Consider the following 27014-nt stretch of genomic DNA (forward strand, 5'->3'; position numbering starts at 1 on the left):
AGCAGCCAGGTGAGCTCCAACCATGCAAAGCCACTGGGCCAGATGACAAGAAACTGGCTGTGCCAATCTCCTGCCTCTGAGCCTCAGTTTGCTTCTCTGTGAGATGGGGATGACACATGTCTCCTGCATCGCAGGCCAAAAGGGCCGAGTGGTATGATTCTCAAGAAGGGCTATGGAGTGCTGCCAGGTAACAAGGGACCAGGGGCCGGGGTCAACGGGGTGACCTTACTGTGTCAACTCACTGAAAATAGCGACAAGTGTTCAGGGATCTTACATCCACTGTGCTGCTAGGTACGGGTGTCATATGATGTTAGCCCACAGTGCCAGCTGTGTCCCCACCCAGGGACTCCCCAGCCCCAGTCAGCCAGCAGCACAGCTGTCTTGTTCTCATACCAGCCCATGACCAAGAGGGTGGCTCCTGGTGGCTCCTCCTGTGTCTGGTGCTCACGGAGTCCAGTGTTTCTGGGGACACTGGAGACTGCAGTGGGGCTGAGTAGTCAGTGAGGCCTGTGGGGTCACATGGGCCTAGAGCAGGCAGTTGGGGGTTTACCTAGGGACAGCAGGGCCATCGGTGGGCACCTGCCACGTGGTAGGCACCTTGCAGTCTAGTCTCCCCAGTGCAATCTTCCCAGCAGGCCCCCATGCTCAGAGAGGCCAGCAGGTAGAAAGCTGGGTGTGGACCCGGGGTGTGGGCCATGCTCCTAGTCTGGTGCTTTGAGGTCATATGGGAAGCTGGGGAGAAAGTTGAGTCATGCCCAGGCCCCAGGATGCACTCATGGGGGAGCAGCCCTGCTAGGCAGTGCCAGAGAAGTGATCGCCGTGACAGTGGTGGTGAAGGTGGAGGCGATGGTGGCAGCGATGATGGAAGTGATGGTAACGACGGTCAAGTTCACGGTGACAGCAGTGATAATGAAAACTGATCCTTCAGGACCCAGAATTTCCCAGGCAAGCGACGTTTTTACAGCCCTTTCCCTGCCTGGTGGGCTGTCCTCGGGAGTCAAGAAGAGAGAGAGCCTTAACCAGACCTGTCAGGACAATGTTATATCTTGAACTCACAGAAAACATTTAATTTTAGTTAAAAATAAATAAGTCCAATTATTGGAAAGGGAAAAAACAGCCTAGTATTTACTGCAAGTGAATTGAAGGTAATTACTTGGAAAAGTCCCCTTTAAGGATTCTGGGCACTGTCACCCTCCTGTCAGGTCATGACTGGCAGGTGGGGCCACTTTGGGCCTGGTAGGACAATAGGAAGGGGTCACCCTACGTCCCCTGGAGGTGGGCCCCCTATATGTCCCCCAGGACAGTGGCTGCAAGGCTGGCAATGCCCCCTCTTCCCTGGCCCAGCCCCCAACTGTCAGCCAGGTCCTGGCCCATTGCCCCTGGTGCCTGGACGCAGTCACAATCCAGCCCCTGGCAGGAGAGGGTGGCTCTGGATATTTCCAGGCCCGTGACTTGCCTGCTTTATTGCTTACCTGCTATGTGACCCCAGACAAGCCCTTCACCTCTGTGGAACTGTGTCCTCACCTGAAAAGTGGGTAATGAGGCAACTGCTCTCTCCAAGGAGGGAAGAGGGGTCCATGTTGACGGTCAGGGTCCCTGTGGTGGGAGACAGGGAGCTGTTGGCCTGTGACAACAACCTGTCTGTGTATGGAGGGTGACCTTGCCGTCCCTCTGCAGACCCCAACCGTGCCCAAGGGGTCCACCGTAAGCACCTCCTCCAAGGTCCCCCCGTCCCCATTTTAAGACAGAATCCTGAACCTCGAAGCCCCTGGTGCAGGGTGGCACCACACTGGACAGTTGGAGGCAGGTGCTGCTCCTGGCCAGTCTGGCCAGGCACTGGGCAGCTGGGAGTCAGGTAGAAAATGGTTTTGAAGGGTGGCAGACCCAGGCCCAAGGCCAACTACATACCCAGCTCAGCCCAGGACCCCAGCCCCTGCCACAGGACAAAACAGGCCTCACCCCTGAGTCTGCTGCTTGGGGGCCTGCGGGTGTGGGTGCCAGGAAGACCTCCCACCTCCAGCCTAAGGGCCTCCTTCCAAGCCCCTCCCTGGTATGACCCAGCTAGGCCAGCCCCTCCTTCCCTCAGGGCTTCTCTCCCTCCCTGGCCTCTGGTTGGGTGGGGTCACCTACCCCCAGAACCAGTGCCAGATTAGAGGGCCTGGCGGTGACCCCAGCCCTGATCTCCTGTCCCTGCGGGTGAAGAATACCCCAACACATGCATGGCTGTGGGTGATGAGCTACAAGGAGCTGCAGCTGTAATTAGCATGAAACGTGCCCCTTTGCAGTGAAGGAAAATCCCATCTAGGAAATCCACATCCAGACGCCAGTTCAATTTTACCCTCGGGCCATAAAACCCTTTTCCTATCACCTGGTGCTGTTAGCTGCCAACACCGTTAATCCTGGGGACGTTACTTAGAGCTCAGGGAAAAATTAGGTCCGAACCCCACAAGTAGCCCCACTCTGTTGCCTGCAGAGGCCTCAGGAGACAGACTATGCCCAGCCCTGGGCGCTGGGTGGAAAAGTGGGCGTCTCTAGCAGCCTCAGTCACTTCGTCTCCCTCCCCTGCAGGCCTGCAGGGCCCCAGATGGGCCCATCTTCGGTGGGAAGACTGAGGCCAGGCAGCTTGGGCCCCCAGTAGACACACCCCTGATCCTCCCCCTGGTTTGTATCGTCCCACAGCCTTTCTCTAAAAATCGTTTCCTTGATTACCAAGGATAACAATGAAAACACGTAATTGAATTTCTAAGAAATTACCATTTTTATAACTTGTGCCCAGTTCCTGAGATAAATTAACCGTCTCCCTCATATGGCAGGCACTCAGCACGCATCAGCGAGAGATGACATTGCCCTTGATCAACTTCTCAGGGCCTTATTAAGAAGAATGGCTCACTGCCTTTCAGGAGGTGCCTGGCGGGTCCACCGCAGCTCCGAGTGGGCAGCTTTGGCTTGAGAGGTGCTCAGTCAGCCACACTCGGGTGGTGGGTGGGCAGCAGGCTCCTTTGCTGGATAGCTGGCTGATGGTGTGGGTGGTAGGTTGGGAACCAGCTGGCATCGTAGCCCAGGCTCCCCAGAAAGCCAGACCTGAGGCCAGAGGGAGGGAGAAGGTAAGGGAGAAGCAGCAGAGAGCAGGAGTTACCCACCGGCAACCCCTCCTGTTGAGCCAAGCTGACACCAGGGGGCCAACCGGCCAGCAGGCTGGGCTGGGCACCCAGGGGTCCCATGGCATCTCAAGGTCAGGCACTAACACGCTCTGGGGGAGCAGCTGCTAGGCCAGCAGGGAGGGGGGATAGGTGGCCAGTTGTTTGAATGGTCAGTAAGTTTGTAAGCTAGTTGGTGGCGGGTATGATGGTCACAGTTAGCTAGCGGGTGAGTTAACATGCCTGGGGCTGAGTAGGGGGCAGGGGAGCGTGGGGGCCTTTGGGTAGGGGAGAAGCTGACCCAAACTGTGGACTGAGTTTGCTGCAAGTGTTGGCAGGCTATGCTCTGCTGACCCACCTTCAAATAAAGAACCCAATTGTGAAACCCCCTCACACCAGCTACCCACTGACAAACGGGGCAACATGGGGCCAGCCCAGACCTGCCTGCAGGGTTTCACACTGGGGAAGGCACCTAGAGGGGAGCTCCAGCCCCTTGGGAGAGAGCAGGCAAGGGGCCCCTGAAGGGGGTGCTCGGGGTAAGTGCAGGGTAATTTTTTCAGTGTGAACCAGGAGTTGACCCTGACAAGGCACTTTCTGATCCCCGCAGCCAGCCAGCCGCTGCCTTAGGCCCCCACGGAACCACAGATACAACTGGGGCGGGACCTTCTCCCTCACCCCCAGCACTACTCCCACCTTGCTGGGAGCTTCAGCCTGGGTGGACCCACCCCTGCCTGGCTCCTAAACCCAGGGGCTTGGGGTCCTTTGAAGCCTGCAGCCAGTTTGCAGGGTTGTGGCACCATCTGGTGGTAGATCCTGGAACCCACTCCTCGCTGGCCAGGAGAGGGCACCCAGTCCTTCAGAGGGAGGGAGCACTCAGGCACTGAGGGATACTCGGACACTAGCCAGGCCTGTGGCCCTTTGAGGTCTCCAGCCTCCATCCAACCCCTAGTCTCCCATTCAACTCCTTTGGGCCCATTGCCTAGGTACAGGGATGAACCCCGGTTCTCACAGTCTGGCACTGCCCACTCCCAGCAAAAGCCGTAGGGGCAGAGGGAAGAGAGCAAGGAGGGCAGGTGTCCTGGATTCTTGACCCCGTCAAGACCTGGGGAGGTGACCCTTAACCTTGGCCATTAGGCACTCTGGCCATGTTAGCACCCCAGGCACTACTATGGCTACCAGGTGGCCATGGGGGTACTGAGAAGAGGTGAGCCTAGCTGGGTGAGATTCTTGGGGGGTTCCTCTGGGCCCATGCAAGTGTAGGCACATTTAATTCACCCACCCTGGGGCACAGGAGTCCCAGCATGGTCACCTTCCCTACCTGGAGTCCCCAACATACCAACTGGTGGTAATTTATTGGGGCTGTGTGTCCCTGAGAGGATTTTCCTGACATTCTTATTATCTCTCTGATTCTTAAATAAAAAGTGTGAGTAGCAGGTGTCCAGAGTCACCGAGGAAGGGGAGACAAGTGGTCTGCCATGGCCTAGGCCCTGGGCAGTGCTCGGCCATGCTGGGGACAGGGCAATCATGGGAGCATGCCCCCCTCATCTGAGCCTCAGCCTCTGAAATGAAACCATCCAGGAGGACCTCACAGCCCAGCCCCTTCAGCACCCTCCTCTGACCTTCACCTGCATCCCATTCTCAGGACCCACTTCCAGCCAGTTCTGCTGGGTCACTCACAGACTGGGGAGGGAAGGGGAGCTGCCCAGCACCCAGCACATGTGCCCACCTTCCAGGAGCATGCCCGCCCTCTGGCCCTGGGGTGGGCCGATCACTCCCCAGGCCACCCCACCCCTCATATGGCCACACCCAGTGGATCCATCCATCCTCCGGGCTATGAGTCTAGGGGCACCTGGGAGGGGAAAGACTACCCTTCGGGCCCATGGACCCCAGCCACGGTTCAGTCTCTGTTGCACACTCGGAGCAAAGGACAACTCACCTCTCAGGCCCTGACAAGGAGGTGAGGGGCCAAGAGTGACCTGATGGCCCAGGTAAGGGGGGAGAGCCCAGCTCGAGTTGCTCCAGAAAGTCTGCTGGGCCTGAAGGACATGCAACGCGGCTCTGAGGACTAGAGGGGGAGGGTCTGGGCCAGGAGTCCAGGTTTGGGGGCACAGAGATGGGACCCTTCCTGAGAGGCAGCGGCCGACCCAGGGACCCATCGAGTTCCATCTGCTTTGGGCCTATTTTCCAGTTACTGAAGTGAGTGTGGGCATCGAATGTTGAGGCCACAGTGAGTCGAAGCAGGTGTGCTTGGCTCAGGGCAGGAAGGGCATGGGCTTCCTATCCTTCCCCAGCCCAGTCCCTGCTCAAGGGTTCCAGGCTCCCTGAGGCCAATGGGTGTCATGGCAACTTGGACAGGAAACATGGCAAGTGGGTCCATGCCTGGCGTCCCCCACCCGATGCTAGAGCCATGCCTTCCATCCTTGACCAGGAATTCCGGCCTGCACAGGCCCCTGTCCTGGAGCTCAGATAGACGCAGATCCCCTACTCCAATGAAGGACACTGATTGGCAGAGTGCTTCACAAACATTAGCATATCCGTCCCATTCGTGGAAATGCCACCATGACTGTGGATCCCCAGGACCTTCTTTCACTCTTGGAGCCCCTCCACACACACACACTTTGGGGTGTTCTTGAGCTCAGGGACACAGGGATGGGGTGAGGAAGGAAGGTTTCAGAGAAGTGGGGTCTTCAGGGCTGGGTTTGAGCCTCCAGCACACAGGAACACAGCCTGGGTAAAGGAGTGGGTGCATCAGGGAACCCCAGATTCGCAGGCTGGGAAGGGAGGCCTCCCAGAGTCATAGGCAGCAGAAGGATGCAATGGGTGGAGCCCAGGATCCCCCTCGAACCCACTCTGGGATTATCGTTACCTTTGGGCTTCTCAGCTTGGCCTGTGTGCCCCTGGTGAGACATGAGCCTTAGCTTGGGGTGACGATCCAACACTTGTGAGGGACTGCAGGTGACACAAGGACTACTCCAGCAAACTCCGCAGCAATCCCTCCCTCACTCCAGCCAGATCAACGAAACGCAGAGTAGACGTTTGCTCAGCGTCGGCAGGCCTTCCTTCCAGGGGCCCGACGTGAGGACCCTCGAGCTCCTAACAGGGACAGAAACGCGCAGTCCGCTCCTTCCCGCCTGCCTTATACACAGCAGTAGAACAACCAGACATTCGTGGACAATGTCTAATAGGAAGTCCTAAGAGCAAACAGAAAAAAAGGAACCACAAAGAGAATAGAAAAAATGCAGGAAAAAAACGGTTCCCCCGCCCCCTAAACCCACTTATCTCTAAAACAGAACAGGATGCTCTGCAAAAAGGAATAGGGGTATCTCAAAGAACAGTAACTATGTCTTGGAAATTTAAAACATGATTGCTGAAATTCAAAAGAGCAGCAGTCGTGCCTGGCCTGGAGGACCATAGGGAGCCCTTCGAATTCCCGGGGGAAAACCCCCTCTGAGCTGGTTCTCTTGCTAGCCTGACGTCCAACGAGCCTGAGGTCAGAGCAAGAATCTCTCAGACCTGTGAGGGGTCTCACTATCTATTCCCACATGCAAACCACTCCAAAACGTCATGGCTAAAACAGTTTAACCCAGGTCGTGGCAACTTGGCCACCCTGTGAGGCCATTCTCCGAGGATCTCGCTGGGCTTCTGGGTGGGATAACAGAAGCCTCTCTCCCCGTGACCTCACTTACTATATACAGCAAGGCCTCCCCCACAGCAGAGGGTCCTCAGAGCAGCAAGAGAGGGCAAGGCCCAACACACAAGCATTCAAGCCTCGATGGCCAACATGTTATTAAAAATCCATTGGCTCAAGTAATGCCCCAGGCTAGCCCAGAGTCCAGGGTGTAGAGAGGGACTCCATCTGTTCATCCGTTGATGTGAAGTGGGCAGAGTCACGTTGCAGAGGGGCAATAACACACAGAGGAGGGATTTGTGGCCATTTCTGCTGCTCACAGATGCAAGTTTCCTCTGATCCACATCACTGAGGTCCTTACCTGAAGACGCATTTCCATCGAACAAGGGAGGGAACGAAGAAAGAGGTCATGGAAACAGACTCCACGAGCAGTGGCCGGGGTGGGGGAATGAGGTGTGGAATGAGGGGGGGTACACAGTCAGCATGATGGAATCTTGGAAAGAAGGGTGGAGAAACAAACCAGGGACCTGACTCTGGTACGCAAACCAGTACGCACTCCTGGACGCATACTCTGCAGTCATTAAAAAGGCCTCTGAAGCAGTGAAGGACGAGCTGGAATCCAAGGCCATCACTTAACAACAGTGTGGCCTTGGGCAAGTGACTGTCTTCATGCCTCAGTTTCCCCACCTATAAGGAGAGGATAACGATTGTCCTTACAGGACCATTAATGTTCAGTAAATTATTTTTAAATAAATACATAAATAGTAAATAAAACAAACAAACCCTGGAGATGTGTTAGGTAAAAAAAGCCAGGCTGGGGGATGATGTCTTCTGTGTGGAGAAGGGAGTGAAGTCAGATGCTCAGCTGAGCAGAATGGGGAGGGAGGATCACACTGAACACTTTGTTTGTTGTTTGAGTTTGTTGTAACCATTTGTCTGAACTATGTGTCTTACATTTTAAGAAAATAACTGGGGCAGCAGGTTAGCTCAGTTGGTTAGAGCGCAGCGGTGCTCTTCACAACAAGGTTGCCGGTTCGATCCCCGCATGGGCCACTGGGAGCTGCGCCCTCCACAACTAGGTTGAAACAACTACTTGACTTGGGTCTTGGAAAAACACACTTAAAATACATAAAAGTTTAAAAGAAAAGAAAAGAAAATAGTTAAGGCAGGTGCAATGCGGAAGACGCAGAGGGGGTGACCAGATGAGGGTACTTCAGGAAAAGAGACATGTGGGGAGGGGCCCCACAAGCCACCGCCCCTGCCCATTGTGACCTCCCTGGTTGTGCCCAGGCCTTTGTGACAGGCACCCCTGAATTGGACTTGTGAGCCATGACACCTGGAGTTCCTTCAGTAAGAGGGTGGCAGGTTGGGCCAGGCCAGAGCCTAGACCTGGGGTCAGGAAGGGGTCACAGGGAACTATGGAGGGACCAAAAACCCTGGGACCCTGTGGCCACTCCCACCCCCAGTGCCCCCAACCCTCAACTTCGAGTGGCCGTGGAGGATGCCTAGACCCACCCTGCCAAGGATTTGTAAGGTGGCCCTGCCTGGTACCTCTCAACTCCACTCACTCAATGGAGTCTGCCAGGGCTTTCCCAGCCCCGGGAACAGGAGGCAGGGGGCCCAGGGTAGGCAGTGAGGTACGTGAGAGCTTTATTACAAGTGAAGAGAGAGAGATGCTGCGACAGAGACCGAGAGATCCAGCAGGGGTGAGACAAATACAGATGGAGGCAGGGCTGGCGTGGGGCTGGCCCCTGCACTCAGGAAGAGAGCAGGGGCCAGCCAGGCAGGGGGGAGCCTCCAGCTCAGGGCCCAGACCCTGCCCATGCCCGTCCCTGCCACCGGTGACAGGGAGCCCGGCCTCGCCCAGGGCAGCCCCCTCCCAGCTCCAGAGTGCTCCCTTGGGGCCTGAAGAACAGTCCTTCCTCCAGCTGGAACAGGAGAACCAGAATCTGGTGAGTGAGGCACCCACCACCAAGGCTGCAGGGCTGGCCGCAGGCTCTGTGCCCGTCTGTGCAATGGGCTTGCAGCTGTTCCTGGACCTCCCAAACACCCTGCCTTTCTCCTCTAACCTGAAGCCCCTGCCCCAGCCCTGGCTGCCTGTTTCCTGCCCAAGAAGCAGCTGTGACAGGCAGTCCCTTCTCTCTGTCACCCACCCCCAGAAAAGGCAGAACCAGGACCTGCGGGAGCAGCTGGGTGCCCTTCTGGGGCCAGGGCAGCAGTTCCTGCCTCTGTGCCCAGAGCACTCAAGCTGCACAGCCCTGGCCTGGGTAAGTGCAGGGCAGCAGCAGGACCTTGCTTGGGTGGCTGTCAGGAGTGACCCTGTGACTACATGCACCACAACCCCCACTCCTGCTCCCAAGAAGTCCATGACCACAGATGGTGTCCATGACCTTGAGGCTGACCCAGGGGCTTTTCTGCAGCCCCCTGAGCAGGCTGGTACCCAGCCCCTGGAGGACAGGGCATCTTTGCAGCTGCTGCGACGGGAGCTGTGCCGGGGGGAGGAGTCCTTTGTGCAGCAGTCCCAGGTGGGCACCCAGAGCTGGGCTGGTGCAGCTGTCCCAGGTAGGTGGAGAGGAAGGAGCTGACCACCCGCTGGCTCTACCCATGCCCACACTCTGCCCCTCCCCCAGAACGAGCTGCAGCGGATCCGATTATCTTTTGAGAGGAAGAAGATGGCCATTACTGAGGTGCCCACCTGGCTAGGGTGGGAGGGGCTCTGGGGGACCCACGTGGTGGGGTACATCCTCCGGGCATGACCCAGCCTCTCCCTCGCCAGGTGTGGGATGGCGTGGCCGAGGTACACATGGCCCTAAACAACCAGGCTTCCGGGCTCCGGGTAGGTCCCCAAAAGGTGATACCCAGAGGATGAAGGAGGCAGGAACTGGGTGGGGTTAGGGAGGTGAGTGGCAGGGGAGTGTGGCAGGGCAGTCAGAGGTAGAGGACCCTTTACTGTCTCTGCCCCTCAGAACCTCAAGAAGGACATCCGGGGCGTGTTGGACCAGATGGAGGACATTCAGCTGGAAATTCTGGGGTGATGTGGGGGAGCGGGGATGGGGAGGGGCCTGGCTGAGCTGGGATGGGGCAGGTGTCCTGGTCAGGATGGGGTGGATAAATCCTTAATTCCTCCCCGTTCGACAGCACCCGGCCAGGGATCCTGCCGGGCTGGGGCAGGGAGCACACATGGCCCTGACTCTGTAACCCCCCACCCACGCCCCCCCAGGGATCGTGCCCACTGCCGCACCCAGACCAGGAAGGAGCAGCAGACAGCATGCACAGCAGTAAGCCCCCCACCCCTCTCCCAGTCTCCCACCCTGGAGGCCCTACTCAGGGAGGGGAGAGGTGGGCTTCAGGAAGGAGGCCCCAGGGTGGGAGCCCCACCAAGAGCCAGGTGACCAGAGTCATCCAGGAGACAAGATTGCAGGTGCCTGTCCTGGGCAGGGGAAGCAGGAATGTGCAATGCAGGGACCCCTGCCCTGGGGCAGGTGCTGACCCAACCACCCCCCTTCCCCTCACAGAAGGCGAAGCCCCAGCTGGAATGTTCCGAAGGCCTCAAAGGCCAGCTCTGGTAGGTGGCTGTGTGAGCTTGTGGGCAGAGCTCAGTCCCCTGGGACCATCCCGAGGGCACCCCTGCCCCCTGACCGCCACCGCCCGCAGGCTGCTGGCCCTGAGGCTGCTGCTGGGTGCTGTGCTGGCCTGCACTGCCGCCTACGTGTACGTGGTGGACCCTGCGCCCTTCGAGGGGCTGGTGCCGCCCCTGCTGAGCCGTGCTGCCGTCTGGAAGCTCCGGGCCCTGCTGGGCCCATTCCTGCGCCTCGAGGTGGACGACTTCCTGCCCTTCTAGGCGGGAGGCCCAGCGGCCCCAGCGAGGAGGAAGCCAGGCGGCCAGCGCGGCCCCAGGTGCCCAGCGGCCGTGCCGGCCCTTATCCACAGCACTGCCGAGCACCTTTTCTGCCAGGAGCCACGGAGAAGGGTGGAGGCGGGGTCTGTCCTGAGGGCTGGGCCTGCAGCTGGACATATAGTGGTGACACACACTGCATGTGAGCTTGTTTCCATGGAAATGGGGGCAGGAGGCTCTGCTGCATCCTGAGGCTGACTTCTCAGTGGGGGTCCCTCAGGGTGGCACCCCTACCTCGGCCCTCATGCCCCATCTGCCAGCTGGACGGCAGCCCCTCCACAGGAAGCTCCCAACCTGCCCTGGCCACCAGGAGGGCTCTGAGCAGAGGATGTCGGAGGAGAGTCTCCACTGATAGTGAGGAATGGGGATTCTCATGCCTCTTCCCTCATCAGGGGTCAGCTTCTCAGACTGAATCTGCTGACCCTCTGACCTCATACCCCTCACATAACCCTCCATCCCTGTCTGGAAGACTACAACTGCTCCCCACGCCCACCTGGCCACCACCCACCCGGTCCTCCCCCCAGCCCACAACCCACTCCTCTCCTCTCTCCAACCCTGGGTCTCTGTCCAGTCCAGTCTCCTGGCACTGCCCTAAGGCTCAGAGGACAGGGGGCCCACGTTGGTGGACAGAGCCGCGGAGGTAAACACCAAAAATTTTATTTAGGGCATTAAATTGGGGCAAGGAAAACCTTTTAGAACATAGAGAGTAGCTTTGTGGCTTGTTCATCCCCAAGTGGGAGAACTAGAGCTAGCTGCTGCTCAGGCAGGAAAGGGCTGGCCTGGGCCCTGCCCTGCCCCGGGGGTGGCCAGGCCCCACTGGCTGGGGACTGCAGGGCTGTGGGCAGCAGGGCCGGAGCTCCCCAAGCAGACATCTCAGTGTGAAGGAGTGAAGACTGCCCAGGCAGGGCCTAGGCAGAGCCGGCTAGCTGCGCTAGGCGGCCAGGTCTCTTTCCACCCTGGCAGGACTTGAAGGGCTCAGCAGGCTGGCAACTCCAGGAGGTTAAGGCATCTGTTCATATGCTGGGTTCAGGGAGGGGGGAGTGCAGTGACCAGCAGAGGCAACCTGAGACCCCCACCCCAGCCCAACCACAGAGGCCTGGACTCCCTGGGGCAGAAGTGGCATCTAAAGTGCTTGGTCAGGCAGGGAGGTCAGGGTGATGATGGGACTCCTGGGGTGTTGAGCTCCCTGCAGCAGGTGGGGACTTCCTGAGGTGGGTAGGCACAGGGTCACAGGCCCCAGTGGGCTGGGAGTCAGTCCTGGTGTGGCTGGTAGAGAGGGGACCTCCAGCCCATACCCTAGGGGTCATAGCAGCCTGGCCTCCTGGACTGTCTTCCTGGGCAGGGTTGTCCCAGGACCCACAGATGCCTACTTGGTGTCCCGCTCGGGCCCCGAGAATCTAGGGAAAAGGCTGGAGGCGGCCAAGTGCAGGCGGCACACAGCACCTCGGGGGGACACCCCAGCAGCGGGGCTCCAGGGAACCCGCAATGGTGGGCGGTCCTCAGGAAGGCCAAGGTGGCACAGGTGCAGGCCGGGGGGCACCCTGGGCGGGCCACGCCGCCCCCATCCTCGGCTGCAAGTGCCGATCCGCCCCCTGTGGGCCGCAGCGTCGCATGAGAGAGAAGCAGAAAGGTGGAAGTCAGCATAGGGCATAGCTGCCCACTGCAGGCTCCAAGGCCCAGGGGCCAGCCCCCCAATCTCTGCCTAGCTGTCACAGCCCCGAAAAGCTGTGTATTCCCGATGCCTCCAACCCCACATTTAATAGGTGGTAGGGGGTGGTCCAGTAAATGCAGTTGCAGGCATGGCAACGGCCCCCACAGGGTCCCCAGCCAGCAGGTGGCCCTGTATGCACCCCCTACTCCATCTCCCCTAAGTTCCTGGATTCCCGGGGGTGCCCCTGGGGAAGCCGCAACCCCAGCCTTTCTCTAAATGCCCTGTTACTGCCAGGGATGACGCAGACCCAGGGGAGCCGCACATTTGTCAGCCAAAGACCCATGGGCCAGCCCCTGCCTCCCTGGCCTCCAACTCGGCTTAAGTCAGCAGAAATGCCCACAAGGAACGTCTGACCCCATGCTGCCAGCCACCACCTCTCCCAGAGCCTGACCAGCTCTGCCCCCCACCCTGGAGCCCCTGAGTTGCAGCAACAGCCCTGGCCTTGCTCAAGGAATGGATAGAAATGACTCTTTTTCTTTTTTTAATAAAATTATAGATATATAGATGTAGATATAAAAACATAAAACATACAACGCAAGCGGACGCTGCTGTGTGCTTACTCTCAGGTCCCTGGTGCCAGGCAGAACTCGGACCCCCTCCCCATGTGCTTCCCACGCAGGCGCCAAGGCTATGGCGGCCCCAGCTCTGATGCCTTGGGGTGGGGACTCTTATTTGGCAGGAAGGGACTCCTGGTCTAGAGCCCCTGTGGCAGCATCCAGCCTGTGCCTGCTCCCACCTGCCCCCATCACCTCCCACAAGAGCATAAAGCAGAGGTTAAGGCTTCAATGACAGCGAGTTTCCCGGCAGTGGGGCAGCGGGAGCCCGAGCTTTAACACATGGGACGTGGCATGGCAGCTCAGCGCAGACATGGGGACACTCCCACCAGCTAGGCGAGACGGGACACATGGAGCCAGGACCCCACCCACAGCTGGTGGTCTGTTCGTCTGTCTGTCCACCTGTCCGTCAGAACCCAGAGCAGTCCTGGAGCTGGGTGCCTGTGGGCCAGGGCGGGGCTCCCTGCAGAAGAATCGGCCTCGCCAAGCTACAAACTTCTAGCCGGTCCCTGAAAGGCAGCGGGTTAGGAGCAGCCGGGTAGGCCCTTGGTCCGAAGACAGCCAGGGGCCTAGGCCTCTCTGTCCATCTCTGGGCCACAGTGACCTGTCTGTAAGGGGCGTGGGTGGAGGCTAGCCTGGTGACAACCTCAAGTGCCACCTCAAGGCCCCAACTTGTGGAAGCAGGGCCACCGAGACATCCTGTAGCCCGTGGCCCTTGGCCCGGCCATGCCCTGGTGAGCAGATAAGTGGATGGACAGGCGGAGGACAAGGGACAGACTTATGGAGGCTTGGTTCTCTTTCCTGCTGATGTATCCGTACCAGGCCTGGGCCTCCTCCCCAGCAGAGAAGTCAGAAGGGGGGCAGCTGCTGGGGGGTCCTGGTCCCCGAAGTGCCACAGTGGATGGGTGGCAGTCAGTCCTCACACCGAGATCTCGTACGTGGTCCCACCCACGCCGGACACCTTCTTAACGAGTGTGTGACGGGCAGGGCTGGTGGAGGGCCCCGGGGGGCCGGTGGCAGGCCCTAGGCGGGCCAGGCCCGGGGACTGTCCATTAAGCTTATTTGGGGGGGTCTTCAGCTGAGGGTGGTCCCTGCATCAAAACAAGCACATACATGCACACACACAGTGAACACGGGACCATGGCAGGACAGAGGCCAGCAGAGGCAACAGGACAAACGATACAGACGGAGCCCTGGGTAGCCCCTGCCTCTGAGCTCAAAAAGTCCCACTCAGAAAATGGTGCAGAACCTGCAGGGGGAGGGCTGTGCTGTCACAGGACAGAAAGACAGATGTCAGAATGGCTGTCATACACGCCCTCTCCCCCAGGTCCCTAGGTCCCAACCATTGGAATAGACCACAAGCACAGGGAGGCCAGGTGGATACCAACCAGCCAAGCCCCTGGTCCTGCCCCACCTTGGTGCCCTAAGCTGGGGAGCCCAGTGGAAATGTGTGGCCCCTCCCCTGCTCTGTTAGAAAAAAGAGGGGTCACCTTCCTGCCCCACAGACTGCCCAGCAATGACCTCACTGCCCAAACAGTCATGAAGGCAAGAGCCTCTCCCTCCTTCAGCTGCCTCCCTGCCTCTCTGTGCAGCTGCCACCCTGACCAAGCCTTCACTCAATGCGGCTGGAGTGAAGCCCTGATGATGCTACTGCATCTAGCATGGGATCCACACACAGGTGCTTGGTTCTTGTACTTGGACCTGACCTGCCAGGTAAGTTAGCCTGGCATCCTCAGTTACCCACCTACTAGGGGGACCTGGGACCAGCCTGCCCCTCCAGTCCCAGTTTCCCCATCTCTAAGCAGGGAAGCCTCTGCTTCCAGGAGCTGTGTGTCCCACCCAGGGCAACACACTGTGCTCTGGGGTAATGTCCCCCAGACTCAGCCTCCTGGACAGGGACCATCTCCTGAGGAAAAAGCCCTGGGGTCCCCCACTCATGGGTCTGCGCTGGCCAGGGGAGAATGTGAGGCATTGGGCTCAAGATGCAAATCCTCCCGCACTCTGGGACGTGCCAGGGCATCCTGGGAGCTGGGCAACCCTCCAAGTGCCAGAAGCCTCCAAGGCAGGGGAGGCCCATCCCACAGGTGGTCACCGGCCTCCTGGACAACCCACATGTGCTCAGCCAAGAGGCCCCCCACAGGAGGCTGGACACCTGCCCCATGTGGGGAAGCCTGCAGCATCCCCAGCACCCACCTCTGCACGGCCAGTGAGGGCGGTGGTTCCGGGAGGTCCGTGTGGATGAAGGCGACGGCTTTGGGGCCCATGAAGGTGGGTGAGCGGGGAGTGCTGGGGGGCGAGGGTGGGCCCTGGCGCAGGGGAGACCTCTGCGAGCCACTGCCTGGCCGGGGCCCTGGGGCATTGTTGTTGGCCAGGTCGGCCTGCAGGGAGGAGGAGGAGGTCCGAGGCGCCCGACTAATAGCGCTAGACAGCGAAGACAGCGATGTCTGCAGTGCAGGGTTGCGGGCGCCTCTGAAGCTGGGGCCAGCCACCAGGTCGTCTCTGGAGCCATAGTGCAGCGCAGGGCCGCGGGGACCCTCGGACAGCACGCTGGCCTGCTGCAGGCTGTAGGAGCTGGGTGCGTCGTAGACGCCTGAGTCGCCAAAGAGCGAATCGGCCTGAGAGCGCAGCAGCCGCTCACGTTCCTCCCTATCCTTGCGCTCCTGGATGGAGGCCATGATGGTCCTGGACAGGTTGTCATAGCGCACGGGAGAGGGCTCCCTCGGCCGGGGGCCCAGCACGGGGCTGAAGCTCCGGGGTGGGGGCCGTGGGGGGTCGCCCACAGCCCCAGGGTGCAGGTAGGGCGAGCGATAGCTGGCCATGCCAGCCGAGGGATGGGCTGGGCACGCGTGGCCACTGGGCGAGCCGGGGTTAAGTAGGCTATCATAAGACAAGCTGCCATTGCGGTTGGGCAGCGCATGGGGGGCAAAGATGCTGTGATGGGGCGTTGGGGGCCCACCCTCAGAGCGCAGGGACTGCAGGGCTATATGGTCCCCGCCCCGCCGGCTTGCAGCCTTGAGGCTCAGGGAGCGCAAGGCCCCCGAGAAGGTGTCGGAGGCGCTGAGGGGTGGGGACGGCGGGTAGGCTGTGTGCAGGCCACCAGGTGTGTAGTCAGGAAGGTCCAGGTTGGGCTCAGACGTGAAGTCGAGGCTGTGGATGCTGTCCTCCCCCAGCGCCAGGGAGTCAGGTCCTGGAACCTACGGGGAGAGAGGGTACACATCTACCACTGCCCACCCACCACGCTCTGCCCAGCCACCAGGTATTGTGCACACATGGAGGCTACTATCCTGGTGACATCAAGGTAGTGTCAGATGCAAGTGACAAGCTGTCCCCAGAAGTTCTCTGTCCCCTGACCACACCACCCGGTCCTCGCCCACCACAGCAGGAAGTGGGGGCAGAGTGGAGCAGGGCAATGGCCCCAGGCGGTGTCTCCCTAGGGGACGGTGTGCGTTCCTGGAGGGTTGGGGACATGGGGGCAGCCTCAGGAGCGGACCTTGAGGAGATGTAATCACCACACAGTGACCAGGGCCCTCTCCCAGGCTCCCCACCTCTGAGGGTCAGGGTGCTGTGAGGCCACAGCTGGCTGCTGTAGACCCCCAGGGCAGTGTCCTTGGAGCCCACCCAGCCTAGGAAGCAGCCACAGTGACATGGAGGAGGGGTCTCTTTGATTTTCTGTGGTTTGAGGCATATAGGCTTGGGCTTGGGAAAAGAGCCTGGGGAACCTCAAAACCCAGAGGGGGTGTGGGTTGGGACAAATGTGGCCTCAGGGCACTTGGCCAACACCAGACCATTCGTGGGATCCAGGACAATCCCAGGAAGGTGACCCAGCCCAGGGCACCTAAAGTCCCACCCCCACACCCCCACCCCGAGGAAGGGCCACTGCACACTGGCCAGGGAGGCCCAGACTCACTGCCCAGATCAGTGGGCCTCGAAAGGCAGGGCGAGGCAGGACATTGGTTCTGTGGGGTGGGATAGGGGCTGGTTTTGGTGTGTTGGTCCAGCCACAGGCGGGCCTCTCAGGTGGCTGTGAAGGAGGGCAGGCAGCCCGGACATGCTCGGGGAATTCCGGGGAATTCCTCAGGCTGTCCAGGGCTGCCGACTGCTCCACAGTGAGCATGGAGTGCTATACAACTCGGGGAAATAAATGTGCTTTCTAAAACAATCTCAGATTCTTTTGAAGCCTTCCCGTGGGCCTTACAGAGTGACTAATGGTGGAATTCCAGGCATCCTGGCACATACTGCTCCTGGGGGTAGCCGCCTACTGGGCCAGCAGGCAGGCCAGCCAAGGCACGGGGTGCCAGAACTGCCTGTGCCAGGCCCTCCCTGGACACCCTGCCCTGCTCCCCTCCACCGCTCCCAGCTGGGATCCCTGTACGTTGGGGTCCCAGGAAGGGCCTCCTGGGGGGTGAGGCCTCTGGGGTAGGGTCTCCAGGGCAGGGACCCCGGGCAGGGCCAAGCTTCCTCACCTGCTCGCCTGGCCCGCAGAAGGGTGCCTTGGGACCCATGGGAAAGGTGGGCCGGAACTTATACATGGCGGGTGTCGGGGGGCTGGTCCTCTGTGCCGACAGGGTGCTCTCTGGGGGAGATTGACCATGGTCAGGATGGGGTCAGTCCGTGCCCCTCCCCATTTGGCCGGCCCCACCTCACCAGCACTGCCTGGGCGTGGGGTCTGCCGGTCACCGCTGAATGTGACAGCCTCGGCCTTGGGGGGCAGTGGTGGCCCCAGGTCCAGTGGCTTCTCATCAAGCCGGTCCAGGCTGCCCTTGGACTGGGAGGGGGCATGGTCAGTGGTGGGTAGGGTGTAGGTTGGTGGGGGGGCTTAACTGGAGACTCTTTCCCAGGACCCTGGGAACTGAACCCTTCCCCAGAATCCACCCAATTCCTCCCCCTCCCCTTCTTCTAGGCCCCTCTAACCTAGCTATTTCCCGGCCCCAAGGGTCTGACCCCCACCCCATTCCCTACCCACCCTAGGGTCCCCACCTTGCTGTGGCCCAGGCTGGCCTTCAGCCCGTTGTCACTAAGCTTGACCTTGAGTGGTGCAGCTCGCTCCAGGAGCTCAGGCCGAAAAAAGGGAGGCTTCAGACGAGCAGCAAGTGGCAGCCTGGGTGGTTCTACCACATACCTGTGCCGGGGTAAGAGGGGTCAGTGGCCAGGGCAACCCAGCCTAAACACACACCAAGGGCAGGACCGGCCCCACCTGCCAAGGACAGAGTGGACCAGGCTTAGGGTCAGCAGCTGCCCACCCCAAACCCAGCAGAGGCCCCGTGACACCACCACCCCCCGGGCCTCACCGGGGAGCCAGGGGGCTGCACAGCACATGTTCCACGTTCCCATAGCAGCCTCGGGTGAAGGGGTTCACACCCCCGCGGAACTTCCCTGTCACCTGTGGACACGGGACCCCTGAGCCAGCCTGGCTACCCAGGGTCCAGGCCAAGGTGGGTAGAGGGACAGGTGGGGACAGCTGGGGTTCCTCATGGGTTGGGCAGAGTGAGCAGGTGAGCAGAGAGGTGCCCCCCACCCAGGTCACCCCCGGGCCCTGCAGGAAGCTGTGGAATTTCTGGGCCCTCACTGGTGGCCGCAGTGGCATGGCCCCACACCCCAAGCCCCACTGGGGTATCCAGGGCCAGAGCCTCCCCCACCACAGCTGCGTAGGCCACCTGCAGCCTTGTTCCAACACCCACCCACCCTGTGCAGCCCTGGCCCTCTCAGCATCGGGGAACCCCCATCCTCATCAGTGTGGCCCTACCCAGGGTCTGCACCTGCTCATTGGTAGTGCGCCCCCGAGTGACCAGTACCACGTGGAAGCCGGTGAGGCCGATGACAGGGATGAAGAAGAGGCCAGCCACACACATGACAGCCATGCTGGCCCGTTAAGGCCAACGGCCGTGGGCGAAGACACGGAGCAGGTGCCTGCGGACAAACTACCCCCCCCACCCAGGGAGGGCCACCCACCCTGTGGGGATTCGCAGGCAGCTGACCCACCCCTCTGAGCCTTGGTTTCCCCTGTGAATTGTGCCCCCGGCCCACACTGCCTTTGTGGTCGGGCCAAGGATACGTGATGGTGGTGTGGGCAGCTCCCAGCCCTTCTGCGTGGTTCAGCACGTAGACCAGGCCGAAGGCGACGACGCCCACCATGTGCGCACTGAGCGACAGCAGGAACAGGAAGAAGTAGCGGTAGTTGCGGCGCCCGATGCAGTTGTTGACCCAGGGGCAGTGGTGGTCGAAGTCCTGGGCAGGAGCAACGTGTCAGGATGTATGGCGGGCAGGGTGGAGGGAGCACACAAGGGGGAGGGGGCGGACGGAGTGGGGGCGGGGTGGTCACCTCTACACAGTTGTCACAGACGCTGCAGTGGGAGCAGCGCGGCGGGCGGTAGAAGTGGCAGGTGGCACACCACTTCATACGGACCTGGATGCCCCGTACATCCACATTCTTGTACAGCGGGGCCCGGAAGTCGTCTTCCTTATCCTCGTCCTCATCCGCTGTGGGCCAGGACCAAGGGGGAGGGGGCAGCAGGAGAGTGACTTCCTTGGCAGGACAGCCCCTCCCCGATCTCTGCCAGCCCACCCTCCAGGATCCCCGCCCCCAGGACTCTCCCGGGTCAGCCACTCACACTCTAGCAAATGTGAGCAGATGACCTGCCCCCGTATAGGGCCCTACCTCGGGGGAAGATGCCGGGGTCCATGAAGGTGGCCATGCTGAAGTTGGCCAGTACAAAGAGGAAGATGATGCCATTGTAGACGGGAACGGCTGGGGACACAGCTCGTGTCAACCACGGGCACCTGTGTTGTACAGCAGGGCAGAGCTGGGTCTGGGGGTACAGCGGGTGGGGAAGGGGGACTCGGGGGCAGAGGAATTAGTCATGTCCATGCGTGTGCAGGGCTTCAAGGCCATGGAGCAGCGCTCAGCATGGCAGTCAGCAAAGCCACTGCTGCCTTGGGCCTTCTGGGAGACCCCCCATCCATTAGCCCACTGCTCCTTTGCTCAACCAACCATCAGGGGCTGTGTGTGTTGTCCATAGTGAGCGGACTCCGTGTGCCAACTCTGACCCTTGCAGGCCCCCAGGTGGCTGTTAGGAATTCAACTCACAGTTGAGGAAACTGAGGCTCAGAGAGGCCCATAGGCCTGGGGTGGCACCATTTCGGAGGGGTGGCCTGAGCCCACCCACGTCCTCCCATCCTACCTGGCATCTTTCCTGGGCTCCCCTGCTTTAGGGGGGCAGACTGTAGGCAGGAGCCCGGGAGGGAAATGAGCCGTTCTGCCCATGTGCCATGACGGACAGAGGCCAGTAACCTGCCAGGCAGCTCAGGCCACCTCCAGTCCTCACCCAGACCTGTCCCCAGCCCAGTGGGTCCCCCTCAGCAGGGAGATTCTGGGGCATGAGGAGCCCTAGTTCCCAGTTAGTAAATGCAGAGCAGGAGTCACCCCTGCTCTTCCCTGAAGGACACGGTCTCAAGGCACACCCCCACCTAGGTAGCCCCTTTTTTTCAGTTGGTCACCTTACTCTCCACATGACAGTGCAGAGCATTTGGAGACTCTAAAAAAGTATGGCGCCCTCACCCCTTCACCATTTCTCACTACCCCTCAGCATTTGGTTCCAAATCTGCCCGCTCTTCCAGGAAGCCTTCCCAGACTCCTGGTACCCTGCAAGGGTCAGACACACCTCCCTGATGGGTGCTCTGCCATACAGAATGTCTTCCTCAGCCTTCTTGGGACCTGACCAGAGCCCCCTCTGTGGAGATCCACCAGTCCCTGGACACGTGGTCTGTGGCCCCCTGCCCCGACCCTGAGTCCATCCACTTGGCTCCCACAAAGCCCCTCTGGCCTCAGGCTCCCCATCTCCTCTATGGCTCCTGGCTATCATGACAAGCAGGGACATTCAGGGGGTTTGCTCCCCTCCCAGTACCAAGGCCCACAGTACTTGGAGTTCGGGGGGCGGTGGGGACCCCCCACAGTAGCCCTGACCATGAGGACAGGGTGTTGTGGTTGCCAGCAGGGTGAGCAGTGCCCACAGCCCTGCCCGCCACCCAGTACAGGCTGGCCACACTGGCGCACCCACGCCTGTCTTGGCCAGGAGCCAGCCCCACCACCCCAGCAACCACCTCCATGGCAGCAGAACTTCGCTATTTTTAGTGGAAGGCAAGAGGCTATTTAAAGATTCCCTTCCCACGGCAGCACACTTGGCACACGGAGCCCGAGTTACCCCTTCCTCTTCTCCAGGACCGCTATGGAGGTGGATGCACGGCCTAAGGACAGAGTTCCCTCTGCTGGGAGGGCCTTCCTCCACCACCCCTTTCCCAGGCAGCCTGGAATGCCCACCAGCAGATGCCTTCTACAGTCCGCATCCCTGGGGGCTGAAGCCTGGCATACAGACGGCACTCAATGAGTGTCTGTGGCCTCTGATCCAATCCCATTCAGCAAGGTGACAGTGGGCATGGTCTGTCCAGCGAGGCGGGGAGGGGGCACAGGTCCCAGGCATGCCCGGGACCCAGGCAGAGGTGGGACACCTCAGACCCCTGTCAGGTAGTGTGAGCCCCCTCCTCATGGCACCTTATGGGAAGGGGTGACCACATCATTTGTACAAAATAAAAATACAGGCTGCTTGTTTAAATAATACCAAGAATTTCAAGACAGTGACAGGAGAGCATTAAAGCAAATGCAGGCCCTCACACACCTGCACAGCTCGAGGGCCAGGGGAAAGTAAGAGGCCAAGGAGACCCGGGGTCCACTGCGGCCGGCTGAGGACAGGAGGGTGTGCAGACATGAGGCACAGCAAGCAGGTGGGCACTGAAGGCAGGAGGACACACGGGGGAGGCCGGAGTGTGGGCACTGCCCACCATTCTGTTCAGGTTTTGCTGGTGAATACACAGGGCCCGCTGCCCACCTGCCCTGCACAGTGGACCATACATTTCACCCTCCCAGCTGTGTAGGAGGGCACTTCTCTTCTGTCCTTCCCATTTCACAGACCAAGAGCAGATATCTGAGGGCTTGACACACACCCAAGGCCTTGGGGCGAGTCTGCGTCTGAGCTGGGGTTTGAACCATTACCCAGGCTAGCAGAGACTGAACCTCAAGGACAGCCCCCCATGCTGACCAGAGCTCCTGTTGGCCCGGGTGGCCTGTACTGCTTTGTCCTCCCTGAGCTTTGATGAACCCTCAGGGCACATGGGCTAGACATGGGTGAGATGCCTGAGTCTGGAGAGGTGGCAGCTGTGCGGCACTGGGGCCACGTAGGAAATCTGCACTCTGACAGATTTGCATTGACAACGCTTGCATTGAGGCGCTGGACTATACATACCTGGGCAGGGCAGGGCAGGGCCTTAGCTGATGTTGGCAGGCTCAGGAGGGGTGCAGGTCCTCCAATTGGGACCTGAGCCACTGCCCCCTCTGCCCACCATCTCCGATGCCCCAGGCTTGACTCAGACCCAGGATCAGATACTCTCACATATTCCTGTCCCCACATCGTCCCCCAGGTGGCCTTCACTACCAGGCCATGCCATAAGGGGGACTCAGGCCTGGGTCACGCCTAAGGAGGATGGCTCATCAGCCAATGCTGCCGAGGCCTGGAACTCAGCCACCTCGGGAAATGTGTGAGCTAAGGCGGGAAAGATGAAAGAGCCCATGCAGGCATGTGCACAGACACACACGTGTACCCACTTGCACATGCAGGGTCACATGCATGCACATGTGTGCACTGCACACACACAAACATGCTCCGAGACATACATGTGGATACATGTGTGCATGGTGCACAAGCATGTAGACACATGTGCATACATAATCACACACAAAAGGCACATGTGCACGGACACATGCAAACCTGTGCTGACATGTAAGACACACACATCTACAAACATTTGTGTGTGCTGATATGTACACTTTGGCACATGTGCATGAACATATATACACATGACTGTAAAGGTACACCTGCACAAACAGACGTATGGACATGTAAACACACACCAATGTGCAGACACGCCCCTCCCACTGACCCTAGCTCCATCCAACCTGGGCTCAGCTGCCTCGCACTGCCCTTCCTCTCCTCTGAGCGTCCCTCTGCTCCCTGCAGACTGGGCAAGCGTGAGGACATGTGAGGACATGCAAGCTCTGGGCAGGGCCTGGCAGGCAGCACTGCTCAGTCCACCTTGAGTCCATTCTAGACTCCAGGAGGGCCCCTCAGCCCACAGGAATGATACCCCACTTCCACCCAGGGAACGGTACACTACAGGCTCAGCCCAGTGGGCAGAGATCGGCCACTCCCTGCTGGTTACAGCCACACTTCAGGTCAGGGCAGGCCTGGGGCAATGGCTTCACTGAGGCTCCTAGCCCTCCTCCCTGACCAGCCCGTCTCCTGAGTGTCAGGGACACATGCCAATGCCATGGGTCTCACCCCTGTCAAGGCCCCGAGTCCCTCCTGGGAAGGCAGGGAGACACCTTCCCAAGAGGGACTCGGGGCCTTGGAGAGGTAGGGGGTTCTGCAGGGGCAGCATGTGCGCCACAGCCAAATATACAATGGAAAATTTTAACTCAGACGTTCTCATTTAAATCACGTTCTTCATTAACATTGTTTGTGTTCACGCACAGGGGCACATGGGACCGAGGGTCTGCGGCCACTCTGCTCTGATTAGGCCAGGCAGAGCCTCTGGCCACGTGCACCTACCCATCCAATCCCTATAGACATCTCAGCAGATGGAGAAACTGAGACTCAGGGAGCCAGGGTTACCCAGGCCACATGCAACAAGTCCTGGCAGGAGGCTCACACCACCGCCCGGTGTGGCCCCTGCCACAGTCTCCGTCTACCTAGGCCTGCCACGGGCTAGCCTGGTCCTGGGCCGGATCTCCCACTGTCCCAGGCTGGGCCTTGCTCCCTGACGGGGCCTCCAAGCATGGGAAGGGTTCAGGTTCAGGCCCATCCTAAAACCCAGCCCCAATATCCCAGAAATCAGCCCGCTGGACCCAGACAGAGACAAGGCAGCCGACCCAGCCCAGCCCCAGATGTTGGTATTCTGCCAAAAAGCCCAACACTCTGATGTTCACAGTCCCCATCCTTCTGCAAAGTGGCCCTGGGAGAGTAAGGGGCAGGGGACTCTTGGCTACTCCTCTCAGCACCTGACCCAGCTGGCACTGAGCCAGTGTGAAGGGCTTCTGGGATCTGGGGAGACACAGCACCAGGGACCCAGGAAGGCTAGAAGAGGAAGGCCACTGGGAATCTGCCCTGAGGTAAGCTCCCCATCCTCAGAGGGGGGATGCCCCCACCTCCCGGCATCTTTCCCACGTCCCAGATTCTCCTGGCAACATGTCTGAATGACCTGCTGGTCCCAGCCCCCTCGATGAGCTGGCCCAAGGAGGGGTCCTTGGTCCTCCAGGACCCCAGTTCCCTATCCTACATGACACGAGAAGCTACTGCCTGTGTGGACCTGCCCCAAAGGAGGCAACTCATGCTTATTAAGTGCAGAGAGGAGGCCTGGGGCCTCTCAGCATCCAGTGAAGTCCAAGAGCAAAGGGAGAGAAGACAGAATCCTATGGGCCCGAGGGTGGGGGGGAGGGCACAGGAGCAGCTGCTCCCTCCCAGCACACGTCTGAGTCTGCAGCAGGCTTGGGCCCAGAAACAGGGCAGAAGCGTGGGTACTGGGATGACGAGAAGCCAGTCCCAAGAAGGGGGCCGCCTGGACCCTTCCTTGCCCAGAATTGACACATTGTGCTGGTGTCGGTGGGCCTGGTCCGCCCAACAGAGACCCTTCTCAGGAACCCAGCTGCCAGCGCAGACGCAGACCAGGGTCTATTCGGCCCAGGGATTGTGGCCTCAGGGTTGGGCTGTAGAAGAACCCTGTCCTGGAGAATGAGCAAGACTCCCTCGACTAGATGGTCACTTCACCTGAACCCCAGCTAGTGACCCTAGGTCCCCATCCTGCCATACACAGGTGCGGTGTCCCAAGGAAACCCTGCACCTCCCAGCATTGATGTCCCTGAACCCAGACCCCCAGCTGTGATGACACAGGAAGGAAGAAGCCCTGACACTCAGCAGAGTGCAGTAGCCTAAGAGCCCACCACTTGGGGACAAGTCAAGTTCACAGGAGAGCAGAGTAAAGGCCCACTGAAATCACGGGAAGGGCTCACCTCACAACAAGCACGCAAGCAGGAGACAGGGGGGCCAGGTGAGCCTAGGAGGACAGGAGATGGGCAGGCTCTCTGAGGTGAGGTCGATTTCAATTTCTTTTTACGTTTTTCTTTCTGCATTTCACAAGTTCTCAACAGAGAACCTTTATCACTTTCAAAGTCAAGAGGAAAAATGTTGAATTGCACTTAGGAAGTGAGAAACTGAGACAGGCACGTGAAGGCCAAAACTCCCTCAAAACCCCCACACTGGCCCCAGAGCCAGGACTGGACTGGGCCTCACCTCTCCAGAAGACCCAGCAGGACATGTCCTCCCTCTTTCTGCACCTGCTGCCTGCCTGCCCCTCTCCTTTCTGCCCACAGCCAGCAGCATCTGAGTGACAAGAACACGCCTGCCCACCAAAGCCAGAAATAAGCCCATCCACACAGGCCTTTTTAAACACATTCTTGGCAGCCTGTGGCACCCACCCAGCGCTGGAGTCCAGGTAGGGGGCTCTCCTGCCTCCACAGACATCCAATGCAGACTCAGCATTCACAGGGCAGCCAACCTTGCTCTTGCTAATGTGAGAGGGTGTCAGGCTGGCCCCTGCCCACTCTGCTCCAGGCTCACTCACACTCAGGGGCTAACCCACCTCTGAACAGCCGTCCGTGAGGCCTCAGGTCCCCAGGAAGGTTTGACTGGTCATTGCTCTAGTAACCAGGGCTGTGTCAGCCTGAGTCTTGTGGAAAGGGGGTGGACACAGACCCACGAGGCTGAAGTCTGGAGCTTCCAATCCCTCCTGGTGCCAGAAGGAACCTTCGGGGGCCCCCATGACCATGGAGAGGGAGCTGTGTCACCAGCCTGCCACTCTGGTCTGTGAGCCAGCTTGTGTTTCAGGTGAGGAAGCTAAGGCTGCAAGAGCACAGAGCCCTGCCTCCTTCCTGCCTCCAGGGTCCCAACGCTGGCCGTGGTCTGTGTCCCTGCGTGTGGCCTGGCCTGGGCCCTCCAGCTATGATCACTGGGTCTTCCTGAGGTCAAGGAAGGGTGGAGGGTAACTGCCAGGCCAGTGTCTCCCAGGGCTGTGGAGCAGGCACGTGGTAGACTGGCCAGGCCACACCTACGCAGAAACAACTTGGCTCTGACCTGGTCAGACAGCCGGGAGGGGACCCAAGAGCCGCCCTTGGCTCCTTGCGGGAGGGCTGGTGGCTCTGGACAGCCCACGTCCCCTCCTGCAGCCTGTGGGGAGGGGAGGGCTGCAGCCACACCCTGGGCAGCCACTGCACACACTCTCCTGTCCAGGCCCAGTGCCTCACACCCAGGGCCTGTCTGGCACACTCATTAGGTGTCTGCCAGGCACTAGTGTCCCAACACACAGGACTCATCACTCCCTGGTGCCCCAGGAAAAGCACACTCACAGCCTCAGCCCAAGGTGGGGGCTCACGTTGCCCACAGCCCTGGTGCCAGCCCTGCCCTGGCCAGCACTCTGGCCCTTGACCTCAATCCCGTCGGGCTGTACACTGTTCCTATACCTGGTCCCTGCCCCTTCTGGCCCGAATGTGGCCCCTGCGCCCCGGCGACGCGGTGGACTTACGTGAACACGAAGAACAGGGTGCTGGAGCCGACCAACAGCGCGGCGGCCGTGGCCACCGGGATGTACTTGGCGGGTTTGAGGCGCGTCCCGGGGCTGCGGGGCATCCTGGGTGCCGCGCCGCCGCATCCCTCCCCGGGGCCGGGCGGGCGGGGCCGACGGGGTCGGACCGGGGTCGGGCGGGGCGGGCTGGACGCGGCGCAGGACCGGCGGCGCGGCGGCGGCGGCGGCGGCGGCGGAGGAAATCCCACCCCACGGGCGGCGCGGCGGCGGCGGCGGTGGCGGCGGCGGCGCGCTGATGTCAGCGCGCCCCTTAAGGTAGACTAGGCGACGAGGGGGCGGGACAGGGGCGGGGCGGAGAGGGGGCGGGGCCAGGGATCCGCGATGACGCGCACGCCCCTCTCCTAGCGCT

General features: G+C 60.2%; 2 protein-coding genes and 1 long non-coding RNA gene across 5 annotated transcripts; 1 reads left to right on the forward strand and 2 right to left on the reverse strand.

Moving 5' to 3' along the window:
• Positions 1-837: 837 nt before the first annotated feature.
• Positions 838-6136, reverse strand: LOC141569280 (uncharacterized). The gene is made up of 4 exons (XR_012492783.2): positions 6004-6136; positions 2755-3081; positions 1525-1596; positions 838-1025 (listed from the first exon to the last, which is right to left on the reverse strand). It is a non-coding gene; the product is annotated as an uncharacterized LOC141569280 (long non-coding RNA).
• Positions 3077-11307, forward strand: CCDC188 (coiled-coil domain containing 188). Its single transcript, XM_088800870.1, has 7 exons — positions 3077-9290; positions 9396-9452; positions 9542-9601; positions 9732-9796; positions 9986-10043; positions 10281-10330; positions 10420-11307. Exons 1-7 carry the CDS (start codon positions 8184-8186, stop codon positions 10604-10606), a joined length of 1584 nt encoding a protein of 527 aa, XP_088656996.1. The 5' UTR covers positions 3077-8183; the 3' UTR covers positions 10607-11307.
• Positions 11302-26836, reverse strand: ZDHHC8 (zDHHC palmitoyltransferase 8). 3 transcript variants are annotated; one of them, XM_019755920.3, is made up of 11 exons: positions 26606-26834; positions 19581-19702; positions 19245-19402; positions 18978-19150; positions 18682-18784; positions 18214-18305; positions 17903-18044; positions 17570-17690; positions 17389-17498; positions 15119-16119; positions 11302-12252 (listed from the first exon to the last, which is right to left on the reverse strand). In XM_019755920.3, exons 1-11 carry the CDS (start codon positions 26707-26709, stop codon positions 12027-12029), a joined length of 2352 nt encoding a protein of 783 aa, XP_019611479.3. In that variant the 5' UTR covers positions 26710-26834; the 3' UTR covers positions 11302-12026. The 3 variants fall into 3 exon arrangements, with proteins under 3 accessions (XP_019611479.3, XP_074177983.2, XP_019611480.3); XM_019755921.3 differs by lacking the exon at positions 11302-12252 and adding an exon at positions 12836-14016 and having other exon boundaries at positions 26606-26831; XM_074321882.2 differs by lacking the exon at positions 18682-18784 and having other exon boundaries at positions 18905-19150; positions 26606-26836.
• Between the last annotated feature and the right edge of the window lie 178 nt (positions 26837-27014).

The sequence above is a fragment of the Rhinolophus sinicus genome, chromosome 9, assembly GCF_057876585.1.
Source record: "Rhinolophus sinicus isolate RSI-liver-muscle chromosome 9, RSI-T2T, whole genome shotgun sequence".
NCBI lineage: Eukaryota > Metazoa > Chordata > Mammalia > Chiroptera > Rhinolophidae > Rhinolophus > Rhinolophus sinicus.

Coding starts and splice junctions, on each gene's coding strand:
- ZDHHC8 (XM_019755920.3), bottom strand. CDS start 26,709: ATGCCCCGCAGCCCCGGGACGCGCCTCAAACCCGCCAAGTACATCCCG. Junction 18,045..18,213: donor TGCAGCCCCCTGGCTCCCCG/GTGAGGCCCGGG, acceptor ACCCCGGCACAG/GTATGTGGTAGAACCACCCA. Junction 12,253..15,118: donor CCCTCACTGGCCGTGCAGAG/GTGGGTGCTGGG, acceptor TGCGGCCCACAG/GGGGCGGATCGGCACTTGCA.
- CCDC188 (XM_088800870.1), top strand. CDS start 8,184: ATGGAGGGACCAAAAACCCTGGGACCCTGTGGCCACTCCCACCCCCAG. Junction 9,291..9,395: donor CCTTTGTGCAGCAGTCCCAG/GTGGGCACCCAG, acceptor CCCCTCCCCCAG/AACGAGCTGCAGCGGATCCG. Junction 9,453..9,541: donor AGAAGATGGCCATTACTGAG/GTGCCCACCTGG, acceptor CTCCCTCGCCAG/GTGTGGGATGGCGTGGCCGA.